General features: G+C 40.9%; 1 protein-coding gene across 1 annotated transcript in view; it reads right to left on the bottom strand.

Annotated features, from left to right (window-relative positions):
- The window catches only part of LOC147884169 (uncharacterized), a 33468-nt gene extending 33028 nt beyond the window's left edge, over nucleotides 1-440 (bottom strand). The window contains exon 1 of the mRNA XM_087398747.1: nucleotides 36-440. Within this exon, the coding sequence (XP_087254873.1) occupies nucleotides 36-219 (184 nt within the window). The 5' untranslated portion in view covers nucleotides 220-440. The remainder of the gene's footprint in view (nucleotides 1-35) is intronic.
- Between the last annotated feature and the right edge of the window lie 17572 nt (nucleotides 441-18012).

Here is an 18012-nt window from a genome sequence, read left to right on the forward strand (position 1 = left end):
AACGAATGTTTTGTGGTAGAAGGTTGCCGACTTACACGAGGGAGGCTGTAGCGGGACTGACGGGGGAGGTCGGGAAGGCTGAACCGGTTGGGCAACCCGTGGATATGAATAAGGAACGGATGACCCAGGCCTATCATAATTCATGCGAGGATCCGGCCGCTTCGTATCGTAGGCGATATAGGAAGGGCGTCGAGTCCCATAATCGAAACCCATTTCCATTTTCTCGGACAACTTGAATCGATCGAAGGAATGACGAGTTTGCTGTCTTCGTAGAGATGCGTCAAAGGCACGCAAACAAAAATGGGATTGATTCCTGTTCTGAATCGTCCTCGATAAGCTTTCCGATTGTAAGAATCGATCAGAATTGGAATTGGAAGAATTTTGCGGAGACGATGCAATTTGCGAAAAGTTCAGACGACGCTGATTCTTCCAGAGGTATTGGTACTTAATCCACCGCCTCTATAGAGTTAATTGTCGCTTAATCAACCTATTATACTATATAGAGATAGAGAGGTATTAGTACTTAATCCACCGCCTCTATAGAGTTAATTGTCGCTTAATCAACCTATTATGCTATTGGACCCATTCCATGAAACTCTCCTACTTTGATAAAGTACTCAACCCGTGTCACTTAAAGATACACGGCCATCCTCAACCACTCCCTAGCTCAAGGTCGGATGTTCCCTCAGCTAGTCAATGGAATGCATTTGCTTCAGGGATTCACGCTCCCATCATTCAATCAGTTTCTTATGTAAATGGTCTCATAACCGGCTTTGGCTTAAGAATAATGCAAGTGGTTGCAAGAGATCCACTTTTTGCATTGGAAGAGGACCATCATCTCAACATCATGCGGAGTGCGTCAAGCAGTTTGTGCAAAGCACGCATATGATCACTCCATTCAACTCCTTCTATAAATGCAGCTCTACTCTTCTAGTTTAGTGAAAAAGTTTCTAGTGGTCCGACAATGGTGGTTTATAAATTGAATGCTGCAAGGTAGGCCTCATTCTTCCCTAGATCTTGAATGATTTCGTGCTAGCTTCTTTCAAGATTAAGGAATCCAATTTGCTTCCTTTATCTAGATCCAATGGAGCTCTCGTTTGTCTACTTTGCTCGAATCAAGGAAATGGATCAACCAACAATTAATTCATAAATGGACGAGGTCGAAACAAAGGCGTATTTTACACACTCGAAACTCCTTTTCGCACATGGATTGACGTCCTCTTCAAGATTTCATTTCATCGTGAAGCATATTTCATCGTGAAGCATGCTGTGGATCGTCAAAACTTGGATTGGCTTTTGAAATTCTAGCTAAGTCTTAACCCAAGGCTCTGAGACCTTCCATCTCATACCTTTATTCCCTTAACCATCAATGGCGGGGGTCGATGAAGCTCTAATCCTAGCCGTCGATCTTGCTTTTCGTGCTTTGACATCGCGATGCGCTTAATACCAGCCCCTGATTTGATCCCCCATTACGATAGAACACCTTACATTCAATGCGCGGACAATTGCTATTAGATTTAAAAGAGATCTAACAGCTTGCGAACATCGCCATTTGTAGGCAGTTAGATTATAGATTTAACGGCTCAATATTACTGACAACCTTCCCACACCTACGTGCCCCCACGTAATCACCGACGTCGAACACATGGTGCGCCACCATCACATCCACCATCACATTTTTACCACGTGGCTTGCCTCCCCCTATCGTCATCAACAATTGAAAATCGGTGACAATCAATGTTCAGTGGTCAGATTCTGGTGAAACCGGCCGGCTCCCAGCATCGCCAAGTTCACTAGTTTCCTCAGTAAACACCTCCCTCGAGCCTCCCCCAACCGATTCCCTATACCTTCCATATCCTCCTTCCTCCCAAAGTTGCCTCTTGTCTTTCCACCTCGTCCCCACTCAAAGCCTGCCTCTTGTCTTTCCATCTCCTCCCAACCTTAATCTCGTGGCAAGCTCTTGTTCTCTAAGCTCCACGTGTCCTCTCTTTTTTCCCTCATGTTTGTGGTTAATAGGTTAAAGATGCTCATGTGGAATTCTCATTCTTGGTGGAGCCACAATGCTCAATGTGTCAAATGCTCATGTGGAATGCTCAAAGTGTGTCCCCCCACACTCAAGTAGCATTCTTGAGCATTTGTGGGCGGTGGAAAAATAGGGCTCTTGTGTACTCCTCCTCTCCTATCTTTGATGACAAATCCTATATTTTTTAAGTCAAATCCTCCAAAAGGCCCACAACGATAGGAAAATGTGCAAACGGGCTGCTCTCCTTAGAGCAACTGGCCTCAAAATGCCCGTTGAAGAGCAAAATTTTCAATCTCCACATAAGCATGTAGGGAATTCTAAAAAATGGGCAATCCCACTCACATAGTCATGAGTGGGAATGGGCTCTCATGTTTGTCAATTCACAATGCTCAAGTTGGCCCTAGTCAAGCTCATCTTTAGTGGAACCATAGTCAATTAGGTTTCTCTATGGTCTTCACTCGAGCGTACTCAAACATGGTTATTTTGGTGGGATACTTTTTGTTTTGCAAATGCATGCCATCCCTTTTCTTAGCATACTTCTTGCCAAGCTCTCTCATGTGGCCTCCCTTTCCTAACCTAGTCTTTTTACTGGCACCTCAGGCCCCTTTGTTATTAAACTACTTTTCTGGGTGAAGATAGTAGATGACTCATCCCTCTAAAAATAAGGCTCAAATTAGCAAGTCTCAATTCAAAACTCTAACCAAAATACTACAAAGACAAGAAAAGTGAGTAGAGTATGAAGTAAAGTGATATGCCTTAGGGATGCTATGGGGCATAAGTATAATGGTACAAAAATTGAAAGTCAATTGCATTAGTTAGCCCCCATCATGTGATGTGAAAATTAATGTAACTTAAATGGGGTCCCAAAAATATCGACAAATCAAGGTATGGTAGAGCAAGGTAATGAGCTCCCCTAAAAACCTATGGCTTGTCAAGTGCCTTCTCCTTCCTCGCCTTGTCACCTCACGTTTTGTTGTCAATCTCTACCCTTACCCCTTCCCTCATCATGTTTCTCACATCTCTACTTAGTATCTCCCTCCTCTGCCTCTCCCTCTGAACCACTCGACCCCCTCACTGTTCAGCTTCTCCCTCTCAGCCACTCGACCTCCTCTCCCTCACTCACCACTCCACTCAGCATCTTCCCCTCTCATAGGTTTCCCATGCTGCCTAGTCTGCATTTCTTCTTTTGGTGCCCTTGTCTACACTCTCATGGAAGCTCACTAGAGCTCCTATGGTGGCGTTTGGCTAACAACGCTCATGGAGTTATCTTACATAAGTGTTAGGTTATGTTAAGGTTAGGTTACATTAGTTAAGGTCGAGTTAGCTTATGTTAGGTTATATTAAATCAGGTTACATTAGTTTGCATGTTAGATTAAGTTGTTATGCTAGGCACTTATATATGTTAATCAAGATTGCACTTAGCTTAATGATAATTGATCCAAATTAATGAAATTTAATATGAATTGGTTTTTCCTACATGTTGGATTTTGTGAGGAAAATAAAAAATGTTGGAGTTTGAACCATGATAAAAGCATTTTATTAAGAAAGCTATGAATTTGTAAGTAAATGGTACCCATTATGAACTCATCCAAGTAGGTGTGGATGGAGTTGTAGAAACTAACACTATGAACTCCTTATTGCATTGAGGTATTAGAATGCCAAAAGAGTACATGTCGTCACTCTACAAAATGTTTAAACTTACAATCGGGTGTATTAATCCTTTGAAGAGTATCCTAGCTGTGGGAATGCTCCTAGCCTAGTCAGATAGAGTGGGAATTTTCTAACCATTTGAAGAGTATCCTAGCTGTGGAATTGATGATTGGGAGGATGCATGTGCTAGGTTCTTTGAGTGACATTAATGTTGGCTTTGGAGGTGACAATGCTTTACTGGATTTGATGATTCTTGAGCGCCCAAGCCTATTTGATGAATGCTATTGGAAGCATTTATTTTATTCCTTCCTCTTAAACTTAGGATAATGAACACTAATGAAATGGACAACAAAGAGGTACTAAGGCTAGATGTTTATCTACCAAATTCTCTAATGGGTTAGATTTTGTCAAGGTCATGAATTGGGCATGCAAACTATCCCTTTGTATAGCTATGAACTTGTTGGGGTTGGGGAAGTTTGTTTGGAAAAGGCCAAAGAATCTAAAGCTAACCAAATGGAGACTTATTACCATAATAAGCTCAATCTACAACATGGGTTTGTTATGGTAGAGAGGTGGACCTTGGCCAAAGGTAACCCCCCTTACAAGTGTTTAGGTGGACATCTAGCACAAAGCCTGGTGCTCCAAATTATGGAGGGATAGCGTAAGAATTCATACTCTCTTACATATTGCCCCTATTCACTCTCCCTCTAAAATTCTATTAATTTCTTCACTCACCTCCTCTCCTGTTAATAATTAACCTATTCACTCCACTTGATCAACCTACACGGCTACCCTATATCTCCTCGATTAACCTATCCCTGCTTCCGTCCTCGCTCCCTCCCTACTTCCTCTCTGCCTCTCGAGGATCTCTCCCTCTGCTTGGCCCCCTCTCTGCCTTGGCTCTCCCTCCCTCACTACCCCTCCTCTCTTATACATATACCTGTTGTGGAACGAGGAACCTTCTCATAGTGGGAATTCTCTGGAACCTTCTCGAATGGCGGACTCTCTAGAACACTTTAATATTTTGTACTCCTTACGTTAATTTTTGCATCTGGAACTACGCCACTCTCGCTTTAATTCTAATAGCCATTTTTGCTTGCTGGGGGTCCCTATTGACCCTCTATCATGGATACATTTTTTTGAGTATTATGTTGTTGTTGTATTATCCATGTTTGTGAACTATTTTCCTTTTATTTCCCAACGTGATGTATTAGAGTACCAAGTTCATGGTCCTAGGCCAAGTTATGATCCCTAAGTGCTAGGATTCAATACCATTAAGTTAAGTCCTTTCTATCCAATTCTGCTACCTTGTCCTACTCCAATCCTTGAAAAACCATTCCATTTGAAATTCCTACTCAATTACACAAGTGATGAGCTAGAGCTCTAGTGAAAGAATAGCTTATAAAATTTATAAAGTTATTATTTGAAGAGAGTGGTTTGAGGAAAGTCCTATGATTCTCAAATTTTATTCAAAGATTTATAGAAGCTCTCTCAACATCACAATCATTAAGATTCAAGCTGATTTGGTCTCATCCAATATGATCAAGTCGATCCATGATGATTCAAGGTAATCGGATCCAATTCAATCTAATTTGGATGGTTTGATTTGGGCTATCAATCATTTATACACGTGTGCATGTGCTCTCTGTCTCTTTCTCTCTATGTATGTATGTATACATATGTAAATAAATAAATATATATATACGTATATATATATACATGTATATATACATGTATGTATGTATGTGTGCATCTATATATGTATATATATACATATGCACATATGTATGTATGTATCTATGCATGCATGCATGCATGTGTGTGTGTGTGTGTGATCAAGTTGTGTTACTGACATGCTACTTACATAATGACATGGTGTTGTGTTGATATGGCAAAAACTTTAATGACATATGTAGCAAATGTTCCAATTTTGAGTAAAAGAGACACCTAATGAAGACATGTTCTCGAGTGATTGGGCTCTATTACAATGACCCTTACAAATTTTGTTTTAGATATGCACAATGAATTCTTGTTGAAACACTCTTATATGGAATGCATGATCTCCAATGACATTGCCAGTACAAACTTATTGATGCATAGGCACATACTTGTCATATTACACATACATGAAAAGTTACATAATTAAGCTTGTGATTGTGGCCATACATGACACACAACACATGTTTTTCGGTTACAAGGCCTATGACATGTTGAGAGATCACGCTCAACATCATGTGATTACATGTGCATAGCACTAACACATATAGAAGGCTATAAAGGAAAGGGTTAGATGGCCTAACCCTAACCCTAAATGAGTTTGTATATATTCTACATTTTCAACTAAATCTAGTGTACAACTAGTCATTTGTGGTGTGCTCTCTAGCTGTGCCCTCTCTCCTCATCTCCACTCTTCTCCTCTCCCCTCTTCATATTTTGTCATGGTATCAGAGCATCCTTGCCTTCCACTAAGGCATTGCGATCCTTGAGAGTGTGAGAGAGATTGAGAGATTGAGAGATCAAGTCTTCTCTTCCGTGAGAGAAAAATTCCATTCATTTTGGAAGAATTTCCATTCATTTCTCCTTAAGAGATGTCCATTCATTTCTTTCATGCGAGATCTTTGAGTTCTTGAGAGATTTAGATTATTTGAGAGAGAGAGCTCTTGTGAGTCCACTCTGTCTGAGAGAGAGAATAGAGAGGTGTTCTAAGAGAGTTTGAGAGTGTTTCTTTTGTAAAAGAGAGGTGAGAGATTTCAGTTTCGAGAGGTGTTGATCACACAAAGTGAAAGACAACAAGTAAATAGCCCTCAAAGGCAACCCTGGATGCATCTACGGCCTCTATAGCAACAAGCAATCAACTCCATCCAGCCTCAACTAGTCTGAAAGCTCCTAGGAGGATATCTTGCACTTTTAATGGACGACGAGCAGCGGCTCCATAGCCAAGACCTCCAGTTGAACAACGTTCAACAAGCAACCGAATGGGAGCTTCACCTACTGCGACCAACCTCGCCTTAGTCGACCATTTGCTAAGGCGTCATGGCCCCCTATGCCTCATGCATCAATGACCTCAACAACCAAGTCCTTCCGGTTGGACTCTCGTAAGTGCATCTAGCCTCAACTAAGGTCTCCCGTGATACTAGCGCTGCAATAGTTAGCCGTGGTCACGATGATAGACAACCGTGTGGCTCTTGTAAACGGGTGTCTCGACCAGCCTCAGCTCCCTAGCCCGTCATCTCGGCCACCTCATAGTGCCTCATCCTTGCCTTTATAACGATAGTAGACCCATCAAGCTCCAACGCTGTCGACCACCACTGACTCCAATGGCCAACCTTCAATGAGAGCTATGATGCCCTCAACAACAACTAGCGGTTCCCACGGACTCCTCTCATTAACGGTGCCAACAACGAAAAACTCTGTCCACAGACAACACCATTAACTAGCCACAACAAAGTTGCAGTAACTTGTGCTCCCACAAATGGCACCACCTGATCCATCACAGGCAACACAAATGACCTTCAGAACTCCAATCAGTGAGCTTCTCCGAATACTACTCCAACCCTTAGCTTTGTGCTCCAGATAGCCAAAATGCATGCACTAACGGCGCTCCTTACTTGCACGTCCCAAAAACTCCTCTGAGAGGTAGAAAGTTCACACAAAATCAGCCTTGGCACTCCCTAGCCCAATGGCACAATGTCTCTATGCAAATGTAACATCCTCGACAGGACAAAATCTGCAAAGATTTCGATGACGTGTGGCACCACGGATTTGTGACACATGGCAGGTACCTTGATCACCTTATCCTAAGGTCATCACCACTCAACCAAGGCTTGGTAGAAAAGATGCCACGTGGTACCTTATCCTTATTTGCCATGTTAGCACTGGACATCTGACCGCCATATCAGCATTTGACCACGTCATCATCCAAGTCAGTAGCCACATAGGCCATGCCATGTCACTTGCCACCTGTCATTGCCACATCATCATAGTTACAGTGACCCTAGTCAGCTTGACCTTGGGTTAAGTCAGTGAGTGCCACCTCAGCTGTCCCTCGAGCTGTCCAGTCAACACTGTCCCCTGGTAGGCACTCTGACCCCCCCTCTACAGGCACACTTGGCACCTTGCATTTGCACCTACCTAGCGCATCAACACACTACTCCACTGGCACACTTCTTCACAGGCACAATAACTGCATGTGACCCCTGACTGCCACATTTGCACTCCTTTTGCCCCTCCACCTAGATCAAGTCGTATCTCTTGATCTAGGAAGAATTTGAGGGCACTCCAAGAAGAAAAATCACTTGATTTTTTATGCTCTACGTGCTCGTCACATCATCCGTACATTTCAGTGCAAGTATCACTCACTTTTGAGCCTCACCGTTAAATCCACTTCTTACACGCACGTCAGCCTCTACATCGATGCATCTGACCCAGCACATAAAAAGAACCAAAGAAAAAGAAATTATTTGTTGTTCTTTTCATCAATCGACAGTTGGTATAGATCCAGATCAGAGTGGACTAGATTGTTATAGAGGAGATGATTTGAATTTCTCCAAGTTACCAATCTAAGCCATGCCTAAAATTCCCGACTAGTTCTTACTACTCGGAGTCAGTCCCTATGCTCACATATGGTTTCACATCATCACATTACCTGAAACTTGACATTCATCAATTGAGTGAGTAGACTTTAGAGTGTTCAGAGGCATTGACCGATTGATCAGTGGGCAGATAGCACATGATTTGATTTCACACACACATGTCATCATTGTAAAGCCTATTTGGCTATTTCATGGCATTGTGCACTTTATTCTAGCCTTGTAAAGCCTCTTGGCTATTTGCAGCATCATTTGCCACAAGCCTTGTAACAGATCAGATTACATATTGCAGTTATACCTTTGTTGACAATTCTGATTTCACCTGGTATAGTCAGTGTTTTGCAGTTCATTCAAACAGTGATTTTCACTACACTTTGAGTACGTTTCTTGCACCATGTCTACATCTAGCAACCTCAATCTAGAGGCATCTAGTGAGCTAGACAACTCTAATTATGGCACATGGAAATAACAAATGGAGACCATTCTTGTACTTCATGACAAATCGATGGATCTACACCTAGACCATTGGACGATCCAGCCAATAGTAGCTCTACTCTACCTATTGTCATAGCACCAGCAGTAGGATCTACACTGGGATCTCAAGCTACACCAACTGTTTTTGCACCTAAAGCAAATCCTGCCATTTCCTGAGCACAGGCAGAATGGGACAAGAAAGACAAGTATGCATATCATTTGATCAACTAGAATGTGCAAGATGTCATGCTAGGACAACTCAACATCGTCAAGACATCAAAAGAAGTGTGGGATATGTTCGTAACTCTCTAGGAGTCCAAGAACACTTCCAGAATTCTCACACTAAGGAACTAGATCAACTAAATTTTCTGCAATAGCAGCAAAACCGGTCATGCTTACGTACTCAAGATTAAATATTACAACAATCAACTCAGGATTAAAGATTACAACAATCAACTCGCAAGAGCAGCATGAGAGACTATGAATCCAACAGAAATGATTCAAGTCATCTTGAATGGACTAGGAGAAGGATACGAGAATCTAGTGCAGAGTATTGCCATTCAACGACAAATTCTAAAATTGGAAGAACTTCAGTCAATCTTACTTGGTGAAGAACTCATGAATCAGGCTATTCATGCACATAAAGGTCATTCCAATGATCAGGCATTCACAGCTTCAGGTAGAAGCAAAGGAAGAGGTATATCATTCCAGCAAAGTGGTCATCATCAGCAACAAAATCAGCATCAAAATTAGACTCAACATCAGCAACAAAGTCATCATCAAAGTCAAAATCAGCATCAACATCATCCTCAGCAACATTAGCATTAGCAAAGAGGAAATCATTCCAACCGAGAAAGATTCCAAGGACGAGGGAATGCATCCACCAACGTGTCAAACATTCAGTGCAACTACTGTCATAAGTTTGGACACTATGAAAGAGATTGCTGTAAGAAGTAGTACAACCAAGGCGGTCAATCTAGCAGCAATCGAGGGAATTTCCACGAAAGAGGAAATCATTGTGGTAGACATTCTATTCTTGGTGCTCTCTATGCTCGTGGTGGTGATTGCTAGGTCTATGGATATTGTTTTCAAGTTTAATGAAAGATTTCTTTTGAATAAATAGTTCTGTGAGTGTATTAAAAGGATGTGGCAAGATTGTTGAGACTCAGTAGGAGATCCATGTCTGTGATGGGGTGGGAGCTATTTGGGCCAGAATCAACTATGCGATTTGGTGGGATAGGAAGTATAGGGTGCATCATTGGAGGGAGGATAGTGGGGTAAAAAAGAAGCCTTATGTAGTTCTTAAAGAGTTTTTGGGAGATGTGATTGTTGGTTTGTTAACTGTCATTAATTACTATGTAGAGCAAGATTTTGGTACGAGAAAAATGCATTCTATTGTTTTAGATGCTTTGAAAGCCATTGAAGGTAGGGGTGGTGGGATGGGGTTGCCAGTCTCTAGATTGGGGATGAGGAAAGCGTGTATGTTGAGTAAGTGGCTACACGGTTGTTTGAATGTTTTTAAAAATGTTTATCTTTTCAAGACCCCTCCTTTGAAAAGTTTCAAATATTTGGCTGTAACCCATATATAGTCTGGAGAAAGTATCATGACGTTTTTCACTATTTTTTGTATACTATTCCAGTATAATGCAATATTGTTTATTTGCATGTGGAGCTCGATCTTTTTTTAGAGGTTATTTTTGGCTTTGCATTGGACCCAGGCATCGTCATTCCATGAAGGGGGGGTAGGGGGGTGAAACGCCCCCCCTAGGACTGTCGTCGACGAGGGGTTCCCAAAGCCAAAAATACAAGAAACTTGGTGCATGAGTTGCTCATAAGTTGTGTCATCAAAATTGTAAGATAATGGTCTAGTGTGGCTCACATAGCAGGAGAGTGGTCACTATGGATATACTGCTTTATCTTGTATCTTCTCACTTGTTGGATAAGAAAAACGCAGGATTGGATGTTTCTTTGTGGACATAACCCACATTGGGTGAACCACGTATATCGGTGTCTCTCTTTCTCTTCCATTCCATATGCTTCCTATAGTGTGTATTTTATGCATTATTCTTCTTGAATTGTTGCTCCCTTATTGTATTGCTCTAACAGTTAAGGTTTTGGTAGTCGACTACATGTCAAAAAAAGGCTATAAATCTCACTTTAGTCAAATGTGTGGCAGTATTATAGTCAAATAAAGTGCATTATATAGGATTATTAGAAGGTCTTGACGTCAAGTTAATTGGAGATGGTATTTGGTTACTTACTTTCATGGGTTTATTTCACTTGTGTGAGTTTTTGGTAGTCTAATCAAGGGGCAACTTTGTTAGCGATGTGGTATGTGCGAAATTGGATGATCTTTGATGAGTAGCTTAGTAGAGTGATTGTGGGGGATGGTGATCTTACTTTTCAAGAGAAATATTTTGCTTGATTTTGGTAGAGAAAGAAGCCAATGGGGAGGGTTTCTTTTGCATATGTCTTGGTCAACATAATATGTAGGCTACTTGGTAGTGTTGGCCTTGGGCAATCCCCTTTTGATTGGATCAGGTGATCTTTGTAATGTTTCATCATTGTTTGGGTCTGACCAACCCTTATGCAAGCTATATTCTTAAAAAATTTAAACAAATTAATGTTTCCTATATATCACAACCATCCCTTTGGTCTTGCTAGTTTGAAAATTAGTTACAAGCATGTTCCCATGAGGAAAATTGTAGGAATGTGGTCGGTAGGTCATGAGCCACTTTTTGCAAATGTTCTTGATTGGGAAAGTGAAACTAGAGCATGTTTTTGATTGTTGAGGGCTAGAGGGAGGTGAATATGGAAACAAATAGTAGAGACTATTTGGCACAAGAAGTGGGTGAGATACGCACATGAAATGTGGAGGATGACAAAAGAAATGGTAGAGCGTCAAGGCAGTAATACATTTACAAATGGGAGGATAGGGTGCCTCATGCACACACCTACTCCCATGCCTTGACCTCAAAGATCATTGTGATAAGGCCTTGTAAGCATCACATAAGAAATGCAATCTATTCTCCTTTCCTCTCTTGATATTGCTCAATTCTTTTTAGAATAGTGCTAGACACACTCAACCCTTTGGCCTCAATACTCAGTTCCCAAGTGGTTTTCGCATTTGCTCATCATCGTATACCCTCTTCTTTTGGTAGGCCTTAGTAATGATCTCGTCCTAACCTACTACCAAAGAACAATCAACCTATGAGCCAAACACCTTCCTCCCTAGTGAGCAATCCATCTTTCCAAAGGACCCTACTCTTTCGAAGCATTCAGCTCCATCAGCACACTCTTAAACTCCCTTCGCATCACCTTTCATCCCTCATTCGTTGACACTCTCAACCTAGCTTTCCAACCAATGAACCATTTTCCACCCCTATATCCTTCCCCCACTCATAAATCTCACCCATGACCTGAATAGTAGAACCCACTACCAATTTAAGCCCTTGTGCACACCATTCCTCTACATGAAACCACATAGCCTCTCCATTCGACTGTTGCAGACCCTCCTTCCAAACATATTGCTGCCCATTATTTGCCCCATTTACTCGTGCTTGCAACCAACCCTCACCACATGCAAATCAAGTTTTAGTCTCCGCCAACTTTGATGGATAGTTCCACAAACATATCACCATTGTATAAGATTACACATCATAATTCCACATATGGCTTACATGAGTTCAAATAATCATACTGCTTAGCTGGAAGCATGCCGTTATCGGTGATAAAGGGATGCTAAATGACGTGCAATATCGTCGTCAGAGCCTCATGAGAGCAACATCAATTGAACAAGTCTAGAAATTAAGTAATTTAGCTGTCTTTCACCACTGCAAGCCTATGTTTGACTTTTGTCATGTTGTCAAGATGGAAATCTTGGAGTTAATCTTGTCCTCTAGTAGCTGGTCTTGCAGTGCCTCCAAGGTCTTTAAAGTTGCCCTCTAGATTAAGCTTATAAAGCTACAGTTCTTTTTCTTTGTATTTTTATATATTAATGGTCTTCCTTTCTTTCTGCCAAAATAAAAAGATTACACACAAAGCAAACTATCCAAAAAAGTTCAAAAACGTACCTGCTTTGAAAAATGCATCAACCCGATTTTAGACTTGATATGGCACATCTTGAGCACGATTCCATAGTATCTAGGCTCTTTTGGTCCTGAATAGGTATCTCATTGAAGAAAGTCGAAGTAGCAATAACTTCCGTTGTGCACATGCTAAGTGATCCTTTCATCTCCAAGCCATAATAGTAAGTTTGGAAACCCCACCCACACCAAACACTCAACCATATTTACAGTAGATAATGGGTGCTGAGTAATAACCACTCCACAGACATAAATGAATGCCCTACCAAGAAATTTCAAATTACCTTCTATACATAATGGGGTACATATTGAAGCTAAAAGAACCCTTTTCTCGAAAGCCTAGCCTCATAACTATTAGGTGCTAGTTCACACTCATACTTTAGTAACCTATTAAGCTCTTGGAAAGATGGTACTCTCCCTAGAAAAATAAGATAAAGCCCTTCCTTCCTCAAACTAGGAAGTTCAGGTTTAATCTTCGCTAATGGAATTCATAGTAGAAAGAGTGTTTCTTCCCAGACGCATTCCCTCTTCTTTTGTTTAGCCTCCAGCACCCTACAAGAAACGCCTGCATGAAGCAGAGATGGTGCCTTCAATAATCATGCCTTCTTGACATACGAAGGAACCCTCTCATCTTGATACCATCCACCCTGTCTTGCTCCTTCTTACCTCGAATCTCTCCCACACCCTCACTTGACATCGTAGCTTGTGCACCACACGCCTCAACAAGTGTGTGTTAAGGTTCGTTGGCCCTTACTCCATAGAATGGAGCAAGGTCATGGCATAAGCCCATTAGGGTCCTCTGAAGCATGCAAGGCACTCTCAGGGAGATAGCCTCCCCACGCTCCTTAAACATCTAGGCTTCATAAAATGACTTCACAATTTAAAAAAAAAAACATATTGTTCAATAGGAAAAATGCACCTCCAAAAATTTTGAGAATGCCTAATTTTTGTTTTACCCAATTTAACACGTTGCTAAGGCTAGGAAAGCCCAAAAATGAAAACATAGCTTCACAAATCAACATTAACATTAAAACAGGTTTCTTAAAGTAAGTTCACAAAATTAACATTAGGTCTAGACTTGTGTCCAAAATCGTCTCGTGATGCCCGATTGATAGGCTTGCCAACTGTGTTGCATGTCGTTATGTATTGAATCTCTTGGAGACCTGATTCCCGCTGCCAACAAAGCCCAGAGTCGTCAACTGCAAGGAGGTCCTCGTAATAACCGGCAGATCTCGGACTTTTTCGGTTTCGTTTAATATATTCTAGCTCGGCCTTATCGTCGACAGATCTCATTCTCCTTGTCCGGAAAACTCATAGCGAGGGGCACACGACAAATATCCCATTTAGAACAAGATTCGGCCGGCATGCCTTTTCTTCCGGCATCATGGCATCTTATTCTTAGTATGTTTGCAATTTCCGCCGCTCTTCAACGTAATCTCCACGGTACATACTATGACCATATTTCTGCCATTGTGGGTGTCAAACTCACTGGCTCTTTTTTGTTGCAGACCAATTACGTTCGTCTCTCCCCAGCCTGTTCAAGGAAGTCTTTCAATATGGCAGAACACTGCGAACCCCACTGCTTCAGTAGGTTCGCACCTTTGAACGTTTTCTCCGTTCGTGTGCCACAGCCGCAGCACTCCTTCATGCTCAGACACGAAGCTGAGGGAGGAAATCTCGCTGTAATACAGCCCCAGGAGAAAGCTATTACGCGCGCGCCAGACGTGTTTCCAGGCCTCCAGATATTAGACGCACGATCGGCTTCATGTAGGTACCGGATAAAGCTAGCTACGACTCGTATCCAGCTGCAGTTTCTCGACAGGGGAATTCAGGAGAGCCGCTGCAAGGAGCAGAGTTTACAGAAGAAGCTGTGCGAGTTGAAAGCCCGTATGGCCAAGGTGGAGGCAATAGAAGGGAAGCTGCTCTCACAAATGAGGCAGCTGGAAGGTGAAAATGATTTAGCGCTGGGGAATTTCGTCCATTCTTGCTGCCAACCGCAGAAGTATGTCTGGGAGCTGGACGGAAATTATGACTCCCAACCGTGGACTACTTCAGTTTACAATCATGGCATGTCTTCTCGGACATCTAGCGTCTCCCCTTGATGCAGCTGCAAATTTAGCTATACGTTTTTGACGATTAACGTGATATTGAGGTAGAATTCAACTTCCTAAATGACTTGAGCTTCATATGATACGTATATTTCGTCGTCTGTCTATTTAGGTCAGTGACCCACTAGCTCCTCTTCACTTCTCCCGGATGTGACAGGGTGAGGGATGACTTTGAATTATTTTGTGTTTGGCCACATACTAGCCACCCTTGATTTCCTTGCGAGTTTAAAGCCTTTTTTAGGTGGTACTCTTGTGTTTGCGAGTCATATCATCCTAGAGATTCGAAGAAGTAATACGAAAGGCCTTCCATCTGCACACAAGAAATCTACGGAAGGTTGACGAGAAAATGTCTTCGGTAGCGTGGACATTGGAATGCACAACTCCAACGTGGTGCTTGCATGGGATACGTGGCATAAGGATTAATAATCTTAAGCCTAAGGATGGATTGTTACACCATAGGAGGAGGATGAACGACCAGCAATTCGTGACTTTGTAGTAGCTAATCAATTTGACGAGCTATACTCTTGGCCAAGGATCATTGCATATAAGTTTTCAGCAATAGATGATACTTAAATTTCATTGTCATATGCATCTAGCTAAGAAAGCAAGGGGGAGAGATGGAGAACTCAAAAGGTAAGTAGATCGAGGTACCTTTTTGGTAAGAAAAGGGAGGTAAAAAGTACTCGATATTCATAAGGAAGTTAGTACTTTGGAGGTGGTATTCTATATTCATAAGGGAGGGAGCACTCTCTATTCATAGGTGGGATAAACCTAAAGAAATACCTCAAGTGTAATTTTTATATTAAATATACGTCTTTCTTGGTCTACCCAAACAATTTAATCATATATTCATCACCACAAGATCACCACTAGCATTGCCCTATTCAAACTCCACATGCTTACTAAACCTTGATTCGTAGGCTAGTATCTATGTACTAATTGAAAGTTCCCAAACTCAACTCCCCTTCCATCCATCCTTATAATGAACTCATAACATACTATCAACCCAATCACAAATTAACCATTCAAGTTCACAACCTCTCACATTAGCTTCAAAGAATAAATCATACTACATGTCATTTATTAAAGTAGAAGGAGGTAGTGGGAGAGAGAAAGAGAGGAATGTGCACACATGTGATAGATTAGCTTAGAAAATAGGTTATGTGAACACTCATTTAGGGTTAGGGTTCCCTTGAGACTTCTAGGGCTCTCTGGACTACACGCACTATTATAGTGCAATTTACAATATTCTCAACACCCCTCTTCAATTACACAATAGTGTGTGTTCCTCTTGGACCACGCACTATTGGACTACAATTTACACTATTCTCAACACGCCATCTTCAATTACACTAGATAAGCAGAGGATGCTTTATGAATATAATTTTTAAGTTTTAATGGTGCATATGATAGAAATAAACAGCATAAATAAAAATTTGAGAAATTAGAGTATGTGTTGTGCACATCACATGCACATAGATGTCACTACTATAGGTTGCACCTATAAAGACCATATTGTTGATCCAAATATGCACATATTAGAATCGAAAATGCATCAATAAGGGGGTTGCATTATTGGACCCATTATTTTGTGATGTATATAATGATATCACTCACTTCACATTGCTTTTTTAAAAAGCTTGTGTCATCTTTCAATGCTTTTTTAAATATTTAAAAATGTCATTAAATGATGCATCCAATTGTGCTTTTTTCTCCTTATATATACAAGTACCTAGATGGCCTTTGACTTTTATACAATTACACTAGCAATTATGATGTAACTTCCCCCAACCTAATCCACGTTAATATCTTCCTATCCTCTTCCTATCGCTCTCATCTCTTCATTCAACCCTCATCTCCATCTCCATTTGATATTAGAGTCCATCTTTGTGTTATCCATTTATTTTAGCTTATAATTTTCAGCATATGCCCAAAATCTGTCCTTTTATCATTCATATGAGCCTTAGCTGTAAATGATTTCACATAGGATATTAAGAATTGATTGATAATTTGAGCCAGTGTTTGATGATTTTTCAATTGCAAACACAATTTTGGCATATTATGGAAAATGTGTTCAACTCTTAAGATGAAGGCCCATGCATGAAAGCTTGAAATGTCTTTATGAGAAGATTGTTTATAGTTCATGCACACAATTTACGTTGCAAATATGGTCCATGAGAATCAGTTGCAGGTCACAGAAGGTGTAGCACATAGGGGGATTATACAGAGATTGTGGGGGATGATTTTATTACTAGATGGTGGTTGATTAAAGACTCATGAATGAGGTTTAAATCCTTGATTTCATATGTTTATATTTGTTAATCACTAACATCGTGTGTCCTTGTGTAGTATGAGGAGGATGAAAGAGCTCCAAACTATGATGTACTTGCACCTAATGGCCATGTGATCACATCTATTTAATGTCAATCTTCTATGAAAGGTGTTGGAGAATGGATTAACATCTTGCTGATGAGGGAGAGGACCTAGGTAGAACACATGAGGATAGATTTCCTAATGTCAAAGATGAGGTATGGATGACATGATGGATGCAATTTTTAGAGGCATAACTGAGTGTGAAGATGGCATGTCTAAATTAGAAAAAGAATAAGAGGAGGCTCGGGTCCAAGGAATTATAATCAACTCTCTTATAAGGTGGTGTAACTATATTAGAACTAATGTGATAGGGTTACATATGATGAGTAACCTGCCCGAGCCATTGACTATAGGCAAAGGGTGTCTTTTATACATTTATTTCAATGCAAAGAGCAGGGAGTCATGCCAAACTACACCTAAATCACCAAAACTACACCTCATAAGAGGTGTAGTTTTACAAACAACAAATGAAAAATTATGTAAAGAAGACAGAAGACACATAACCTTTTCTTCTTTAGTCTTTGTATTATCTCATTTAACTTTCAATTTATCACAAATTTGACAAACATCCATTCTAGTGTTCTTTGGTATTTTGACATGAGAAAAAATATTGTCAACTACAGCCACAGTGGATCAAGAAAAAAGATAGAGCCTAGCCCTCCTTCATAGCCACCCTCATCCACCTTTAAAGCAACTGAACAACACAATCA

This window comes from Dipteris shenzhenensis, chromosome 27 (genome assembly GCF_047967505.1).
Source record: "Dipteris shenzhenensis isolate YYH24624 ecotype China chromosome 27, Dip_SZ_1.0, whole genome shotgun sequence".
Taxonomy (NCBI): domain Eukaryota; kingdom Viridiplantae; phylum Streptophyta; class Polypodiopsida; order Gleicheniales; family Dipteridaceae; genus Dipteris; species Dipteris shenzhenensis.